Source organism: Ptychodera flava, chromosome 7, assembly GCF_041260155.1.
Source record: "Ptychodera flava strain L36383 chromosome 7, AS_Pfla_20210202, whole genome shotgun sequence".
Lineage (NCBI taxonomy): Eukaryota > Metazoa > Hemichordata > Enteropneusta > Ptychoderidae > Ptychodera > Ptychodera flava.
This window is the reverse complement of record NC_091934.1, coordinates 11,288,854-11,308,204: the sequence shown is the minus strand read 5'-3', so window position 1 is coordinate 11,308,204 and position 19,351 is coordinate 11,288,854. Positions and strand designations below refer to the sequence as shown.

Genomic DNA, 19,351 nt, shown 5'->3' with positions numbered 1-19,351 from the left:
AATAACCGATCGTGTCCAGTAATCGAACTGCATGTTTTTATCGCAAAACAAGTTATAGTGGTAGCAAGTTATAGTTAAGATTACGTAGTTGAGAGCTTTGATGACTTCCAACATTTGCAACATTTACGTATTTAAGAGCTTGGATGATTTCCAACATTTACAATATTGATAGTTTTCATGAGAAAACTGAATTACAAGATTAAAGCTCTTTATTGTATGCGTTTGCTACTTTTATCAGATATTAATTGAAACGAAATACATTGTAAAATCACATCAAAGGCGTCTTTCGTAATTAATAGGTTAAAAAGGCAAGGTAATGAATCGCTTAAGCGTTAATCGGATCCACCCTACTCGATTTCAGAAGGCCAGCACAAGATGAAACGTCACGAAAGGGCAGCTGATCAAGCCTTTGAAGGTGGGGTTATTCTCGGACTTTTTCTAGCACATTAAACCTACCTACCTACCTACCTACCTACCTACCTACCTACCTACCTACCTACGAGACAGACAGACAGACAGACACACGTTTAGTAAAATAGTCAGATAGACAAGATTGTCCTCTTCTTTTGACATCCATTATGTCGACATCGAATATAATTTTAGCAGGTGAGTGTAACTTTGCGTCAACTGTGACAGCTTGTCCGACATCAAGAGGATTCATTGTCTTCTGCCGCGAGTTAAATGTCTGGCATGGTTAGTCTATTACACTTTTATTATATGCATTTAAACTCACAAGATTATTTTCATGTTACTTGAATTTGGTATATTTTTCATGTGAAGGGAATAAATGGATTTTTCAGGGCAAGTTTACGCGTTACTTCATTTCACACGGTGACAATTTCACTTGTAAAGTCTATGCGTAAAGCAAAGCGACTGCGCTGGTTCGCACTCTCATGTCATATATTTTTAGGGTTACCTTATCTACTTATCTCAAGAAACCTGGAATCTGCCGAAAATGAACCGATTTACAGACAAAAATTTGTTCCAATTGCTTTTTGTCGTGTTTTACGCCTTACGCGAGTAATCTACAATCACAGCAATTGTATCCGCATGATCCCTCGACTGCATGTCCAGTCAACTCGCAGTTTTCATTTCATTTTGATTTGTCGATACCATATCTATACGCAAACTCGCCACGAAGTATCGATTTATATATTAAATGTACGCTGCAGTTAGGAAAAGAAGTTCAGGTCAAGTTACATCAAGTATTGCATGCAGCTTTATGCCCAGTACGACATTTGGAAATTTCATAGAAAATGAGGTAGCACGAGACAAGCTTTTTCGGCGCATTGGGCATGTAAGAATAGAAATTTGCCAAAAACGACGCTTTTGTTGCATATACAAGTATATATGCATCCGACCTTTCTTGAGCTAAAGATGCAAATTGTCTGCGAGCACGCCACGCATCGGCCAAAGTTGTGGCAGATTTCGTGAGAGGGATCACTTTTACTATATACTTTAGAATTATCTCATTTCGCATTTTAATACTTTCATAATTAATCGTTCCGACATCAACGATTTTCATTGTTTGATGTGGAATAAGAATAATTCACACGGAAACATATTTGCATATATCACATGATAGGTGTAGATCAGCTGAACGAACTCTTCTGCACTCTGGACGAGAAGCTGACACAAAGTGACAAACGTCATATGGTGAACCTGTTGCTACATAGACAAATCAACGAACGTGATGCTGAGAAGCTCGAGACCCCTTATGATGTCTTTAACCATCTACGAAAGCACGGACGTGTTTTGGAAAATAATCTTGACCTACTGAAGGACGTATTTCGTCGAATGAAGAGACCCCCACTGTTGCAAATGATCGATGAATATCTACAACAAATATAAAATATATTCTGAAAGAGTTCGTAAGGAACATTCACTACAGATGGCCTAATAATGTCTCTATGGCTACTTTTCTTGTAATAACTACAACGTCTAATCTCACAAACGTCTTGTAGAATGTCAAACCATATTATGTCTTTCTTTTGCAAGACAGGCTTGCTGTTGAAGTATGCTCGCAGTTCTCTGCTTTATCGTTGTGTTTTATTCAAAGGGAATGTAAACAGCCTTGTAATTTGTATGATGCCATTGAGAAAAGTAAATAGCAACATTATAATGAAGAAGTTACTCAAGCACAGTAAATTCATAGTGTAATTATAAACATAATATGTGTTGTTATTTACATACCAAGGAGAGATTCCTTAATTTCATTTGTAATCTCGTTTAAAAAATGTGCCGTGAGTATGCATGTACTTTTCTTACACAGTATCAGTTTAATTTTATTACGTGAGCATCAGTTTTATTATATGCTGTAGTATTTAATCTGTGTTGCCAACCAAAAGCCATAAAACAAAACTATCAGCGGTATTATATATCACTGATTGCCAAGTATATCTTTATTTTAATGTTTTAGTGTAGAGGTAAGGGAAAATCCATTGTTCTGTTTCCAGTGTTGACTGGAAGTAGTTCTCAAGTTGACCTTTTTATTTTATCATATTATATAAATCTAAGTCTAGTGTTAACCTGCAATTCGTACGGAATATCCTCATAATATCGTTGTGAAAAATTCATGTAATTTGTATTGTGTGATTAGTTCTTTGTTAGAGATAATGGGATGTTTAGAGTAGATTTATGATAGCTTTCTTATCCCTCCTTTCTCGTAAAGTAAAAATACCTAAAGTTGAGATATGGCTGTACCCAACGTACAGAACAGCTTGCATAAAGTAACTCCCCATTTATATTTTATCAGTGTTCCAGAATAATCATAGACGATCGGCAAATATGTATATTACGCTACCTGTAACTGAAGATGACCATTTCAGTAACGTTAACAGTCACTGATTATTTCATCGAATGTGATAGAGTATGATGTAACCTGGAAAATATACCATCATCGGTTCCATTAGAGGAATTTGAATGCACATCTTGATTTTATATTCATGGGAAAGTGCTTAGTTCAATACTTGAACCTTTCTTGCACTATTAGCCTTTATGGCATCGCATACATCATAAAATTTCCAGTTTTGAATATTATTCTTTAAACTGACATATCATCTTTGGTTTCAATTGAATGCCACCAACAAACAGCAATTATTAGCAACATTATATCACTGATTACCATCCCGTTAGTGTTACTGTTTTTATTTATGGGTCATATAGGCCTAAGCGGTCTGATATATCACTGCTTGCCAACTGTATCTTTGTTTTTAACGTTATGATGTATCTATTAGTGAAACTATGCGTTTGATGTACTCTACTTTCTTTTATGTTTACTATTTTCATATTACTTTAGTGTTGACTGTTAGTAGTTCTGGGGTTGGCTTTTTATTATTATAACACTTTAATAACACATTTTAATAACAATATAAGCCAAAGGGTAACTTGGAATGTATGTGTAACATCCTCTTTATATGGCTATCAAAAGTTTAACTGACTATGTAGTGTGTAACATGTTCTAGTGAGAGATATTTTGATATTGACTATTGATTAATGACACATGTTCTCATCTTTCGTTTCTTGTGAAGTAAAAATACCGAAAGATGGGACATGGCTGTATCCAGCATATCGAATAACTTCCAGTCAATCCCCATTAATAAGAATAGTTCATCAGTATATCAGAAAGATTATTGATGACTGGCAAGTATGTTAATGACGGGTCAGTACCTGATTAATTTTATCAAATGTGGTAGAATATGATATAACGTGAGAGAAGAAAAACAGCATTAGTTCCATGATAGGTACTAGAATGTAAATCTTGATATTCTATTCATATGTCATGATATGACTGTACTTGGTACTTCAGTTGGACCGTTGTGGACAATTAGCCTTTATAGCATCGTATACATCACAATTTTTCCCATTTTGAGTAGTATCCTGTTCACTGGCATATCTTCCTGCAGAGGTTTGGCCCAAGACAAAGACTTTCTTTAACAGAACAGATCTGTTGTCCGATACATTTTACTTGTTTTACCAAAAGAGGAATTCAGATTACCTTGTTGTCTGTGAGATTTTTTCCTATGAAAATGTAAACAGAAATATAATAATACAGGAGTAATTCCAGTAGAGCAAATATGTAATATATATAATCTGGAAAAGTTTCTTCCTGTGTCTGCTGTGTTTAACCATATGTATATCCTACTAATAAACCACATGCTGCATCAGTTTTAGTACAGTTCAATATACTTGCTCTGTGGTTTCAATCGAATGCCTCGAAAAGAACGAAACTATTAAGAATATGATGTATCCCTGATAATCAGGTATTTCATTAGTTATTTTGTAATGTTTTAATGTAGGGGACACGTAAACGGTATCATAAATTACCGATTGTCAAGCATATCTTTGTTTTTGATGTTTTAGTGTAGCGGTTAGAGGAAACTAAACTTTAATGTACTCCATTTTCCTTTATAATAACTATTTCATATTACTTTAATGTTGACTGTGCGTAATTCTGGAGATGGTTTTTTTATTATTTTAGCATTTTATGAACAATCATAGTCTAGTTAACCTGCAATTTATATGTCACATTCGCATCATATTGTTATGAATAGTCAAAATGAATGTATAGTGTGTAATAAATCCTTGTTTTAGATGTAGTGATGTTAATAGTTGATTTAAGATAACTTCTCTTATCTCCTTTCCTTGTAAAGTAAAAATACCGGAAGTTGGGACATCGCTGTACCCGACATATCGATTAACTATCAAATAACTTATAGCTACTCACCTTTTATTAGAATAGTTTATCAGACGACTGGCAAGTACGTCCATTACAAACAGTCACTGATTACTTTATCCAATATGGTAGAGGATATCAGTTTCTTCGTGGCTTCAATCGTATACCTATGATGAATGTCGAATTATTAGCAATATCACATATCACTGAATCCAAAGTATATTTCCGTTTTTTGTAAATGTTTTAATGTACGGATTGTATTAGCGGTCTGGTATATTACTGATTACTAAATATATCTTCGTTTTAAAGTGTTTTGGTTTAGTAATTCGGGAAACATGTCACTTTAGTGTTGACTGTGACTATCATAGAAATATTCAAATGTTGTCTTTTACCTAACATCAATCAGTTCTACTATCCTGTTCGGTAGCGATAATTACAAATGTATATTTGTAAGGAAAACAAGATTGTGTATTTGTGTATTTAAAAGACTTTTTACCCTAAGTTTGGTTATTTGGTGTTTTCTTGATCATACACATTTGAAAAAATTTACCAACTAATTGAGTAAACTGAATTTAAAGAGGCACTCCCACTTGGTAACATTTTTAAAACACATTTTTTTAATGCCATTGGTCAATATTTGACGTGGCGACTGCGCGCGGATCGCGAGATATCGATAAAAACATGTCCTATAAAAAGTAAAAGTTTGAATTCCGGTGGCCCACCTAAATTCAGCTTCCGAACATCGAAAGTTCGGCAATGGGGCCATTGTCAACTAAGCTATGAAGTACGAGTCTACGCTAACGCTGCTGTACGCCAAAGTACCACTCGTGTCGGTGATCGGTCATGCCCCGTTGGGGGAAAGCCGAGTCTTACTGACTCATAGAAAAAACGGATAACAAAGTTTGCTGATTCCACCAGAATTCGCATAGGTGACTAGCACAGATACGTGCGGTTGATACATAGCGGCCGCCGCGTGTTATGCACGCTTACCACGCGGCGGCCGCTATGTATCGAACCACGCGTTACTGTGTGGCAGACGACAAAATGTAGTCATCAGAGGCGGCTAATATTTTACACCTAAAAACTTATATCTATGTGGTATTGGTTAAAAATATAATACAACTGAATGAGAATAATGAAAACGACAAAAACTAAGTAGAAGTTTTTTTTAAAAAAAAACTTACCTGAAGTGAAGGCATAATTCTGTATATAGTAAAATCTTCGCAGTGAGAGGTAAATTAATTGCGTCGTTCGAACTTATTATGGACTCCCTAGAATATCGTCAATCAGCAGAACAGCAAACATTTGGGGGATTTCGGGTCATAATTAGAAACGATCGTAAAACTTCGGGATGTGAAAAATACGCTCGGGAAATGACATGTTTTTATCGATATCTCGCGATCCGCGCGCTGTCGCCACGTCAAATTTTGAACGTCGGCATTAAAAAAGCGTGTTTTCAAAATGTTACAAAGTGGGAGTGCCTCTTTAAGGTGTACTGGATATCTTAATATGAAATATACATTATTTCGAACAAGGCTACTTACATCGTTTTCACAAGAACTTTTCCAAACATTTTCAGAATGACAACAAATCATGTAATTTTATAGTACAGTAGCAACAATAAATGTCAGCATGATTCCTAAACCAATGCATATGAATGTGTGAATGGACGAATGATTGAATGAATTGAATGAATATGTCCAGATAGTGACACATACGACTTGGGCATGTCAAGCTATCTAGTTTGATGTCTCACCAAGCAGCTTATCAAGCAGGTACAGAGACACTTTAATGATTATACACGTAAAAGGGAAAACAAAGCTGGTGAAATTTGCTCAATTGAGAAATTGAGACTGCTGCACCGGATAGTAAGTCTATGTATTGCGACATGACCAAGTAAACAGAGATAGCGGGAACGGTTTTCTTGGTCATGAAAGCTACTACTCCCTATAGATTTCGATAAGCGGACATGTATGTACCCGGGCGCCAACCCAAGTAGATCGTATAAAGTAAGTTTCCGGCAAATTGTGACAACATCGATCAAGTGAACTGGATATGCATATACATATAGAATAAATAATAGTGTTGTTTCCTAACTATCAAAATACCATACTAACAATCAGTTTTACAATATATAAAACTACAATATGCATGTTGACGTCTGCTGTATGTACCAGTTGCATATATTGATTTAGGATCAAACCTAATGGCGAACTCTAGTTCAAATTTAACATTATCGAAATTCATTTGTTCACAATGCGTATGGCGTTCGTGTACTGGAGCTCGAGCATGCAAATGGCCTTCATGTACCTTATTGAGCTTCGTGTGCTAAATATATGAAGGAGAATTATACCTTATTCAGCTATGTGTGCTCAATATATGAAGGAGAAAAATGCACTATTTACAGTCGCTGCTCAATTTATACGGTGATGCATATATATCGCTTGAGGTAAGAAGCAAACAGTTTTTACTGATACGCTCCCCATAAGAATATGCTTATTCGAAGATCGCAAGACTCCTTTTCCAAGATGTTTCTCGGATGCATGCTGTTTGAACGTGCAAACCGTACGCCCTCTGCCGGCAGACAAACCCATGTAGATCGTATTATATATCAGTGTGTGAACGATTACTAAATGCCCAGCGAGCAAGGAACGTGCTATATGTAGGTGCTCAAGGTTGGAGTGTTAGTGGCCCGACAACTACAAATCTGATATCAAACGGAATTCTTAAAGAATATTGACAAGAGTACATATATATATATATATATATATATATATATATATATACACGTCCACTGATATCCAGAGTGTTATATGTGATTCAAAGTAATGGACTATAATACTTTCTGAATACTTCCTTCATTTTCTACTACCTTCTTAATACTTCTCTTATTTTCACAGTACCTATAGGCTAACTTGTGTATTTTGAGAGCGCATGATCTCGATTGGTATATCAAATGCCATTCGACATTATCGATTAACCTCGTAGTGAAATATTAGATAAGAAATGCCATTTAGTTTTTGCGCGTTGTTATGGTTCCAGGAAGGTGTGCCATCGATACCTTGACAAATTAATAGAAGGAAAACACTTACGCACTGGGATTTCCGCTTTAGTTTTGTTAGTATCTCCAATACATCCTTTGCGCCTTTCGCGAAGGAGCATGGAATTATGGGAAAATACTAACCGGAAGTGCGGTAAAACAGACGACGACTCCTATACCTGTACACGGAAAGGTGTGATTTTTGGGTGAAAAAGCTTGAAATACAAAGTGCATATTTATGCCACCAAAAGAAAACACCTATTGGTACATGGAACTAGCTCTGGTAAGTGTTCGTGTGCATTGGCTAGCACCGCAATATTTTGTAACTGTAGATATCGGCGATTTTCGGCCCGCGAAGCGGGCGAGTTGTAGACTTTCACTGCGCTACGCACAACGTATGCCGGCGTAGCATAGCCGGTACGTCAAAATCTTCAGAATTACGAGTAAAAACATCAAAATTTTAATGAATTCATACTCTGTTGACTTATATTTTCATTGCTGTGTGTTTTTATTTTTAAAATATTTGGAAAAAATTGAACGTTCGCGAAAATTTGTTTCCGCTGTGCTACTACGGGTCCCTTGGGTACGGGACGCGCACGGTCAACGTACCGGCGCCACTGTCAGCAGGGCCGTATGAAAGAGTACGCGTCACCCGCTCTCGTATCGGGAGAGACATTTTCCCTCTCATTCTAGTTGCGCGCAAGAAATATTACGGGTTTTACTTTGTACTTTGGTGATAGCCTATTCTTTTTCATATATTGGTTTTCAATAGGTCTAGCAAGAGAGCACCATGAATAAAAGCCTCGGTAAAAGTAAACGAAACTGTTGCGTCGTCGGCTGTAGGAACAACGATTATAAACTGAAAAAGTGGGTTAGCGATCATTTCTGTCCTCAGAGGGACTTTTGCGTTTGTAAGCCACCCTTCCAGTTATTTTCTTTTCCAGGTGAAAAGAAAAACAAATGTGCTAGACAACGATGGATAAAACTTGTCAACAGGGTGTGTCCTTCCAATGTGGACAAAATATGGAGGCCATCGAATAACACTAGAATTTGCAGTGTTCACTTTGTTGAAGCCAGACCGACAAATGAGAATCCCGACCCCGTACTAAAGCTTGGCCATTCGGACAAACATGTAATGTACGCGCGGAAATCACCATCGGAAAGAAAAAACATCGATACAACTCAGCCGACTAAACGAAGAAAATTCTTACGCAATCGCAAGATGTCTTCGTAACACCGAAAACTAATACTCCGGAAAACAACCTTCATAGCTTAAAAGAACAGTCTGAAGAATTATCACCGTCGACTAGCGAAGAAAATGAAAATGAAAATTCATGTGCATGTACGAACATTATCGGAAATCACTTACAGGACCATTCGTATGCAGGGATAGTTTCTGATAATGAAAATGTGTCCTGTCGTGGGTGCCAACAAATGGAAAGGAAAATAGAAAATTTGACCAGATTAATAAACTCTTTAAACGAGCAAAGCAAATTGTATAAGCGAAAACTTCAAGATAAGAAACAAAAACCGAATAAAAAAAATGAAATTCTACACCGGAATACCTTCTATTGATACTTTTGACGGACTCTATGACTTTCTATTTCCTCAAATTAAGAAAATAAGATACTGGCGCGGACCATCGAGAACGTCAACGCCAATAAGACGATTCGCCTCTGCTTCACCAAAGAAGACGGGTTTTGCCAGAAAGTTGACGGCGAAAGATGAACTACTCCTAGTTCTTATGAAATTTCGTCTGGCACTCCTTGTTCAAGATTTAGCCGACCGCTTTGGTATTTCAGCATCGGCGACGTCTAGGATCATAACTACATGGACGAAATTCCTTTCTCGACACCTGGTTCCTTACCTCTTGTTCAATCCTCCGCGAGACGCTGTCATTGCAACTCTTCCGAAGAAATTCCGTACCCCAATATATAACAATGTAAGACACATAATCGATTGCACGGAACTTTTCATTGAAAGGCCCAAGGATTTAGAGCTACAAGCGCTGACGTGGTCTAGCTACAAACATCACCAAACAGTCAAATTCTTAGTATCAATCATCCCGAATGGCTTTTTCAACTTTGTGTCAAAGGCTTGGGGCGGTAGAGCATCAGATGTCAACATCACGCGCAACTCAGGGTTTTTAGATATCGTTGAAGTTCAAGATGCTGTTATGGCTGATCGGGGATTTCAGATAAGAGAAGATCTTATGCTTAAATTAGCCCATTTACATGTACCGCCTGGACGAAGAGGGACCGACCAAATGAACAAAGCTGACGTTCGGAAAACGCAGGCTATAGCAAATAGAAGAATTTACATTGAAACGGCCATAGGCCTAAGGAGACTAAAAAATTTCCGAATTTTGAAACATGAATTGCCCATTTCCCTCATTAGCCACATTGATGATATCATCCGTATATGTGCAGCACTATGCAATCTATGTCCTCCTTTATCGAGACAGTAATTAAACAACCGATATTTCAAAATGATATTAAAATGACGGCGCCCATCTTTGAGATCTACACTGGTTGTAGCTTTGAGAGTATGTAATTGATTTTGTTAATGTAAATTAAATTGTAATATCGAGGCCCTTATTTGAAAAAATCGAGTATGTGAGTATATTTCAATGGTAACACGATTGGAACTAATTTGGGATGTAATTGGATGGTTAAGTAATGCCGATTTTATCTACAAATGTAATCTCATCTGCTTTTCTTTTTACGTTACACACTTGTTTTTTAGGTAATTTGCAATATTGCAACATTCAGCTATACGGCACCTGACACTTTTGAGAAATTTGAAAAATGTGAAAATCCAATTATCCCAAATTAGTTCAAATCGTGTTTTGTTATTCTTGTTTCATGAGAGAAACGTTTTTCATGTGATTTTCAATCATTCCATGTAAGCCTAAACATCAGGTAAGCCTAAACATCAGTCCAAATAATGACATATTTGTGCGTATACTCGAACGAGGTTTGTTAGCACGTTTTAATGAAACGGAACTCTCTGAGAAACATAAAAGTTGATAAACCATGATCACTTCTTTCATAAAACAATGCAACATTAAGCAGTATGAGCTTGGATGCCAAGGGATGGTTGATTTTATTTCTAGGGTGCGTTGTCAAAATACAACACTCATCTTTAGAAATTAGTGAAATACCCCTCAATTTTCGTGGACATTTTTTCGCATTTTCAAAAATTGCGATAGTTGTCTAAATTTTGCCTTTTTTGTGGATCCCGCACACCCACCAAATGAAACCGAGATCAATACTATTTTCCAGGAGCAGTATATCAGAGAGACACATGTTCAGTAATTATTTATAATAATATAATAAAAACAATGTCAATATGATACTGTGCTCCCATTTCACAGAAATATTGACCTAACTATGTCAGTCACTCAGAATTCACATGAAAACTTTTCCAGGTTTTTATTTAAAAGCTCACAACAGAACTAAACCTGACCTTATTATACATGACAAGTGTTGAAATTATATTCCAAAACTTTGATTCGATTTACAAGTTTATTTATAATCTTAAAAAAATCATGTTTCCAGTAACTTGCCTCTGAAAACTAGAGGATTGTTATGTCGGGGACTGTATGGCTGCGATTCACACACACACAAAGGACAAAATTCAGAACCCACGCGTATATTTTTTAAATGAGAAAGAGCTAAGCTGGTCTAAAATTTTGAAATTCATAGTGCAAGCAAGTCATTGAATTATCTATTTCTCATAAAGAAAATCGAGCTTCAATCAGTCCTGCCATATGCATTTATTCTCATCAAAGCATTCAAATAAAGGTTTACTATAAAATTTGAGATAATTGTATTAATATTATTATTATTATTATTCTCATTAGACTTTATTTAAACTCGATAGACTATTGAGCCCAAAGGCTCTTTTCACACAGTGTCGAGATGCAAGAAAAATACATTATGCAAGAAAAATACAATCGTAAAACTTCTACACAAGTCAAGTTCACAGACTCTAATATTGATTACTCTCTAGAGAGGTTTCACAGACTCCAATATCAAAGCTTCAGCTAAGTAATTTTCGAAAAAATAAACGAGATTTTGCAAAATACCGTTCCAGTACTTTTCATCAAAATAGATACGCTCAAGTATATACCCATGAGCGGTATATACAAGGAAGCTAAGTCACACCAAGGACGCTGTGTTATCGCCATTTGACCCTGAACCTGGGCATAGTAGCTATGATTTCTTTTTAATTTGTACGTATTGCTTTGTGGTTCAAAGGTGATGTAATCGAGATTTACATTGGATGGCTCCGTATGTCTGATTTTATACGGACATTTACATTCAACAAGTCCGTATTCACAACATGAACAATAAACTAGCAGATCAGGTGACGCACCGATATAGGGCTTGTCCTTGTCTAAAAACAGCCCGCAATTATTTGTCTGTAAATCTTTGTGATGTTTTCTTAATTGTAAATATTTCTGTTTTGCCTCACATTCCATATTTCGTCCGTACTTAAGTGCCGGTAAATCTGGAGCATTATCACTCATGATCGCGTCGATCAAAGTGCTGACATCTTTACTTCTTTTTGAAGCGTTATCTTTCAACGTGTTTACTTTTGTAAATATATTATAAAATTTGGATGCCGTAATTCTCCCCTTTCTCGCATAAAACCACAATTCATTTTCTGACTGGCCAATTGTAGACTGTTCAGTGATATGAACCTGTTCATTTGTAAGTTTTGGGATCGAAGCAATAAAAGTTTTGACATGGTCCTCACTGCATTGTCCAGGATCACATTTGAACGGTTTAGCAATATCAATCATCGATGGGGCACAGGTCATACTGCTTGCAGAGTCTGTATTACACATAGTGTCATTCCATTCTGCATCTACTATTGTTGTCTTTATGTCATTATTATCATCGTTGTTATTAATTTCACTGTCATTATCACCATATTCATAGCCTTGAACACGCTATTAACACATGACGCCGGTACAGTATTTGCGATAACATTCGCAAACTTATGACGGGCTTGAAGGCAGTCTGCGTTTTCCTTTTCCGGCAGCGGAGCAAACAACCTCTTTTTCGGGTGATTCAGTGGTCTCTTTCCTATGAATGAAAAGAATAAATTCAAATAGTTGTGAAGGAAACGTAAATCTTAAAGGTTACTATAGCGGCAACAGTTATTTAAAATTAAACAAAATAAAATCCTCTTGGAAGGAAGTTATAACATTGTCTCTCATCATACTCATATTCACCTGTCAAGCAAGTAAGAAATTAAGAAATACTTATAAGCCAATTTGATTGCACTTTGTTTACACCCTCATATATATATATATATATATCTGCTTTGCTTCCAATTCATCTCACACACCAGTTTAGGACCAACACTGGTTCTTTTCGATGGTATCGGCCACTTCGATAAAGCAGACGTACACGGCTGATTAGTTATCCCATGTCTCGTCGCTGCTTCAACTCGAAAGAGTAAAGCAGCAATGTGATTACACGTTTCACCAAATCTGAAAAAACCCAAAAACAATAAAAACATACGATCAAAGGTGAATACAGGAAGGGCACAGCATTAGATGAGTGGAATGTGCAATATAAACGTACTCTATTGAGTTCAGAAGTTGTTTATCAGGACGGCTATATTTCCGTGCTTATAAAAAAAGTAATCGAATATTGCTCTTGGTTCCTCACTATCTGATTAAAACCCGATGTGGAGATCTTTACCTTTCACTGAGTGCCTTTACATGTCAGCGATCTTGGCACCGCTACGATGGCGGACATGTAAAGGCATTAAACGAAAGGTAAAGATCGACTCGCAGTGTACATCGGTTTTTAGTCAGATTGGAATTCGCTGTTACTGTTGAAAAGACACAATGACTGCATCAAGTAGATGCAGGCAGCTGCTTATAGCTTGTAGCTGGGAAACGATTTGCAGATTGAGGTATACTTTCACTACTAGGTGATATTTGTCTTGTATACGTTCATTGAGCCCGTACTTTCGTTAAATATATATTTGAAGTTAAAAAAGTTCATCTGTACGAAATACTAACCCTGCAGCACAGGTGCAAAATGCACTCCGTAAGTCTCCAGTTCTGTGTACACAAACCCACATATGGTGGTGGATATCTCCGATTCTTTGTGACGGTGTGCACTCTCCTTTCAGAAAACAAAAGTTTCCAATACTAAAGAAAAAAACTTCTATCGTCCATTTATTTTCAAAATATCTGAAGGCTTTGCCTTCCTTATACTCGCTCAATAGTCTTCTCCTCATTCCAACATCCGATTCCCCTCCATGTCTGCTTAGAATAAAAATACAGATGTCATCGAAATATACGGGCGGCCATCTCGTCATGCCATCTCTCTCGTTCATCCAGTCAGTTATCTCCGTTCTCGGATCAGGAAGAGAAATTACTTCACCATTGTCATCGTTTACTTGAAGCAACGCCTTATGATCTAACATCTTCTGTTTCTCAACTCATACTCCGTTTCCACTATTGGTATTTTCATTTCATTGGCAGAGAAGACGCGAGCTACAAGAGTAGCTTTATTTCCGTCGGTTTAAGTCCGCGTTTCGTCAAAAAGCACTTTAATGAATCAACTTTCCATGATGGAAGTATTCCAGCGTTGGACTACACCCGTCCATCTTCCTTCAAATACCTGTTGATGCGTACGAGAAGGTATTGACTCAGTTATCATGTTTCTCAATGATCTCACCAAAGTACAAAGTAAAACCCGTAATATTTCTTGCGCGCAACTAGAATGAGAGGGAAAATGTCTCTCCCGATACGAGAGCGGGTGACGCGTACTCTTTCATATGGCCCTGCTGACAGTGGCGCCGGTACGTTGACCGTGCGCGTCCCGTACCCAAGGGACCCGTAGTAGCACAGCGGAAACAAATTTTCGCGAACGTTCAATTTTTTCCAAATATTTTAAAAATAAAAACACAGCAATGAAAATATAAGTCAACAGATATGAATTCATTAAAATTTTGATGTTTTTACTCGTAATTCTGAAGATTTTGACGTACCAGCTATGCTACGCCGGCATACGTTGTGCGTAGCGCAGTGAAAGTCTACAACTCGCCCGCTTCGCGGGCCGAAAATCGCCGATATCTACAGTTACAAAATATTGCGGTGCTAGCCAATGCACACGAACACTTACCAGAGCTAGTTCTATGCACCAATAGGTGTTTTCTTTTGGTGGCATAAATATGCACTTTGTATTTCAAGCTTTTTCACCCAAAAATCACACCTTTCCGTGTACAGGTATAGGAGTCGTCGTCTGTTTTACCGCACTTCCGGTTAGTATTTTCCCATAATTCCATGCTCCTTCGCGAAAGGCGCAAAGGGTGTATAGAGAAGATGGTACGACTATGTATGTGAACATATGGGCCGTATATAGAGTAATCAGATTATTGTCAGTTTATTCAATCTTCGCTATTGATGAATGGGACCCTACCTACAAGTGTTGGAACATGTTTATGTCAACTATAGGAAGCACAATCCGTGTAATGCCCACTAGTTACGCGAGAATGTATGTCTTTCCGGAGGACGCCCGTCTATCGTAGATGCTTAGCATTTAAATACTACACATATTTAGGTAGTTCGCGCTTCGAAAACGAAAGATCTTCACTTTTGCTCAAACTTTCCTCAAGCAAACTTTCAACATTCTCTTTCAATATCAAGAATATAAATCTGGGTCACCGTGCAAATTTTGGTACTAGAGAATCATATTACCAAATATTTACTGATATTCGAAATTCGAAATGGCCGCCATCCCTGTGTTATCTCTATTGGAGAAAATAAAATTTCAAATTTTCACAGGATTAAGCCAGGTAAAATTTCTCTTACTCCAAGAGCTGCAAATTGGTGGCCAAAACAGATTTTGTAAAGGTTTGAGAGTCTGAATATCTGTCTCCGATGCGCATTCTACGTAACCTTAATTCACCATGCTACAATCTATGCAAATTAAATATAATTTGCAGTTCTTCTAAAGTTCAGTTATAGAGTAATCTCAATGTGTACGGCAACACATGCAGACGACACATAAAGTAAAAAATAATCAATGTTTTGGAATAACACGGAACAGCAAAAAACTCAACTGTGGTCCAGAACAAGTAGAGGGTAAATTTAATTGAACTTTTACACAATAAACACTATGGACACATAAAAATTACAGAGGATTTTTAACCTGTGAAATCTTACGGTTTTCAATTACAACCATCTTGAAATGGTATCCACACAATAAGAATGCTTTGATTGTATACAATAAATACCTATCAAGTTTAAAAAATGAAAAAACAAAAACAAAAAGAAAGTGACAACTTCAAATCATCTGAAGGTCAACTATGAAAGGATTACATATAGTGCCTCTGCAGAGGGTAGTGCATAAAAATGTCCGAGTTGAATGTACCATAAGACCGAATGTTGATAGAAGGCGAATCTGATGTTACCCTCCTTGGAACACGTTATCTACCAGATATATCTTTGACCGTATTGTAGAATAATGATGAAAAAATAGGCAAAGCTAGATTTCGAAAAACCTTTTGTATAGTTTATTGTTTGAGAATGTGATAACTTTCTTGATATTCAATTGATAGTTCCTTCCACAAGACAAATACCTAAATATCACCAGCATAAGAACAGATGTATAAAACTCCGAATACAAGGTGATGTGGGAGACTAATTCTCTATCTACACACATTCATGTATTTAGCTGCACACGCATTTTATGCAGTGAATCATTTTATTTAAACAATGGTTTGTACTTTGTGTAACTACTCCATCGATCCCTGTGAAATCTTTCATGGTAAAAAAGGAATAGGGTTATGGAACTATTGTATTTTCACTTCAAACATAAATTCTTGTCCCAACGCCATAAGCAAAACTGAAAACGATGAAAGGCAAAAACACTTTAGGCACATGTCATATTAGGTTGATCGGGTCATCTGTAACTAATGGCGTACTTACTGAGAAGTATGGCTACCCACAGTTTTGACTAAAACACGTTCAAAATGTCATTTCAAAATTAAGTTAACACTCTGCTTTGAAGAGCTACTCATCAAATATGAGTTATAACACTTCATTTTGCATCTTTATCACTGTTTGATTTCATTGTATATACCACTGTTGTCGTGTTTGATGGTTAGTTTATTTGACATTCTGACTGAAAACTTTTTCCGCAAAACGGCATGCTTTGTATTGTTCATTTACATGCTAAAATTAAACAGACGACCAGAGTTCTTGTAGCTATGTATAAGTACGTCGCAACCTTTGGCATAGTGGGACAAGGAACCTGACGTTCATAGTCTTCGGAAATGGCTCTTGCTCAGCTTCACAAGATTTCCAAGTTTTACTGGTGAAGATTTGGACTAATCAAGTTTGACAACTTAGAGGATAAAGAGTTAAGTTTTTGAAGTATCCGTGTTTCCATACACTATCTCATGAAGATTCACATTGGCTTGCACGAAGTGGTTATGCATCATATTGTTACGCTTAAGTCTAAAGCTTCAGGACCAGTACTTGAATATTACTGACAATTCTAGTCATACCAAGCTATTGAAACGACACGTTTCGTTAAAGGGCACATGACTGTAACAACTGTAAAAATCGATCATTATCATCGTTATATGCTTGCCATCTTCGGATATGTAATCTTAATTCCGTTCGGCAACCGAAGCTCGTGGAGATTGCTTAATGCATAAAACAGCTGTCACAGTGGTGTTTCAATCAGATATTTTAAGTCAAGTTGGTTTATGTTTCCAGTCATAGACTGTCTTTCTCGTGTCAAGTTTCTTTCTCCAACGATTTTTATAGACCAAACCTCTACTTTGTTATAACTTTTTATATTGAAAATGTTTCGATAACTAACTGTGCCAACGAAAAACCAATGAACGAAATATTGATGACCTTCCGCCAGCTGTGACACGCTTGCTTAATCTCTTTTGTCCTCGTTTCTGCAATCCCCTTGCTACATGACGAACAATAAACCGCCCTTTGATGCTTCTTGCATCCAGAAACGTCCCTGGTAAATTAATTTTACCATTATCCAAGTCGGTACAGTTGCACCAAATTATATATCCGTTATCTGTTTATACACACAGTGAGGACAAAGGTGCCAAGCATCTTGTATTATACTTCATTTTAATTCATTTTATCACTCTCCACTACGAGTACCTACAAACGAATTTATGAGTTCATTTTCTTGATAAAGAACAAACCAAGAAAATAGCAGCAAAAAAACCCAAAATAATGTACACATAAAGCATCACAAAACATTTAAATCATATTGGCGAAATCAAACGAAACAACTTTCCAAAATTATGTTTACAATTCTCAAACACGGTCAAAGTTACTGTTACGCACATAAAGGATAGAAAATAATCAAATAAAACCTTTTTCAGTAACTTAAAGACAGTACATACGGTACATAAAGTAATTATCTTTGCCTTGCACCAAAGCAAGGCGTGTTGAAATTACGCACAAATGTTGTGCTGGTATGTTATAATGGAGGGGGAGTTGGCCATAGTCACAGTCAGAAAATTTACGATCCCTACTAAAACCTTATTTAACATGCAACAATCCAACAAATAGTTCTAGTCCGCTTGTGAAGTTGAGCTTAAATTGATGGCACTCCAAAATCGTAAAACCAGTATAGCAAACAAATGGTGAAGAACATAAACTTTGTTAAAAAGAAGTCTGCTGAATGGTGTACTTAGAACACAGTTGGATTAAAATAGCTTTTGAGTCAGCATGACAATGTCCGGGATGATGCCCTTGTCCGAGGATACTTTCAATGTCAAGTTATCAATTAAAAGTTATTAAAATTCCAAGGATGGTAATTGAACCGCTTATCTATACTGAAGGACAGTTCTTACGCAAACTACTCCACACTACTCAACCAATAATAAAGAAATCTTGTAGATTTCTACTGTAATCAATATTGTGAATTTTGGTGTAATATTTGCTCTCGTCTGCAAAAATTACTATTTGATTTGATTTACTGGAGGGAGAAAACTTAACTATTTTGAAGGAATCTAGTTATCTGAATATTTAGACCATCTGAAATTACATCACACGAATGGTATCAGGATACATCGAGGATAAATTGATATCTTCCGCCGTTGGATTGGTAACGTTGAACCATTTACTGTACTGTTATCCATGGTGATACAGCTCGTTAAAGAACAGAGTAAGATTCACTTCATTAAATACTTACATAAAATCATACAATATCCGCCTGTTACTTGCTGTCTTTAGTAAGATGGCGAGGTTTGAGCTGTTTATTTTCCTTAATACCTTTTTTAATTTACAAATTGTGGACTCTGATGTAAGGTATATGTTATTAATGGAAACATTCAAAAATCCTTACTAGTATTCGTAATAGGAACCGTTTAATTAATGACGAGCCCCCTTGTTTGTGTACTAGAATGATGTTTGCCCAGATTTCCAGGCAGGCTAGACAGCTTTGGTACGGGGACGTTGATGTCAGTTTTCCAAAATCGGAGAACTAAAATTTGCGGCACAGTCTGATCGAATGGGTTACTGAGACCGTCACTACCCTTAGGTGTTTTGATATCCAGACGATCACGTGTTTTCGTCTATCAACTACCAGTAAGTAGACAAAGCGTGACTGGATGTA

General features: G+C 36.7%; 1 protein-coding gene and 1 long non-coding RNA gene across 2 annotated transcripts in view; one reads left to right on the top strand and one right to left on the bottom strand.

The window, feature by feature from the left end:
• The window catches only part of LOC139136782 (probable serine/threonine-protein kinase pats1), a 33,695-nt gene extending 29,399 nt beyond the window's left edge, over nt 1–4,296 (top strand). The window contains exons 6-7 of the mRNA XM_070704617.1: nt 362–415; nt 1,586–4,296. Of these exons, the coding sequence (XP_070560718.1) occupies nt 362–415; nt 1,586–1,851 (320 nt within the window). The 3' untranslated portion in view covers nt 1,852–4,296. The remainder of the gene's footprint in view (nt 1–361; nt 416–1,585) is intronic.
• A 6,838-nt stretch (nt 4,297–11,134) lies between these two features.
• Nucleotides 11,135–14,368, bottom strand: LOC139136781 (uncharacterized). The gene is made up of 2 exons (XR_011553241.1): nt 13,762–14,368; nt 11,135–13,221 (listed from the first exon to the last, which is right to left on the bottom strand). It is a non-coding gene; the product is annotated as an uncharacterized lncRNA (long non-coding RNA).
• Nucleotides 14,369–19,351: the final 4,983 nt, after the last annotated feature.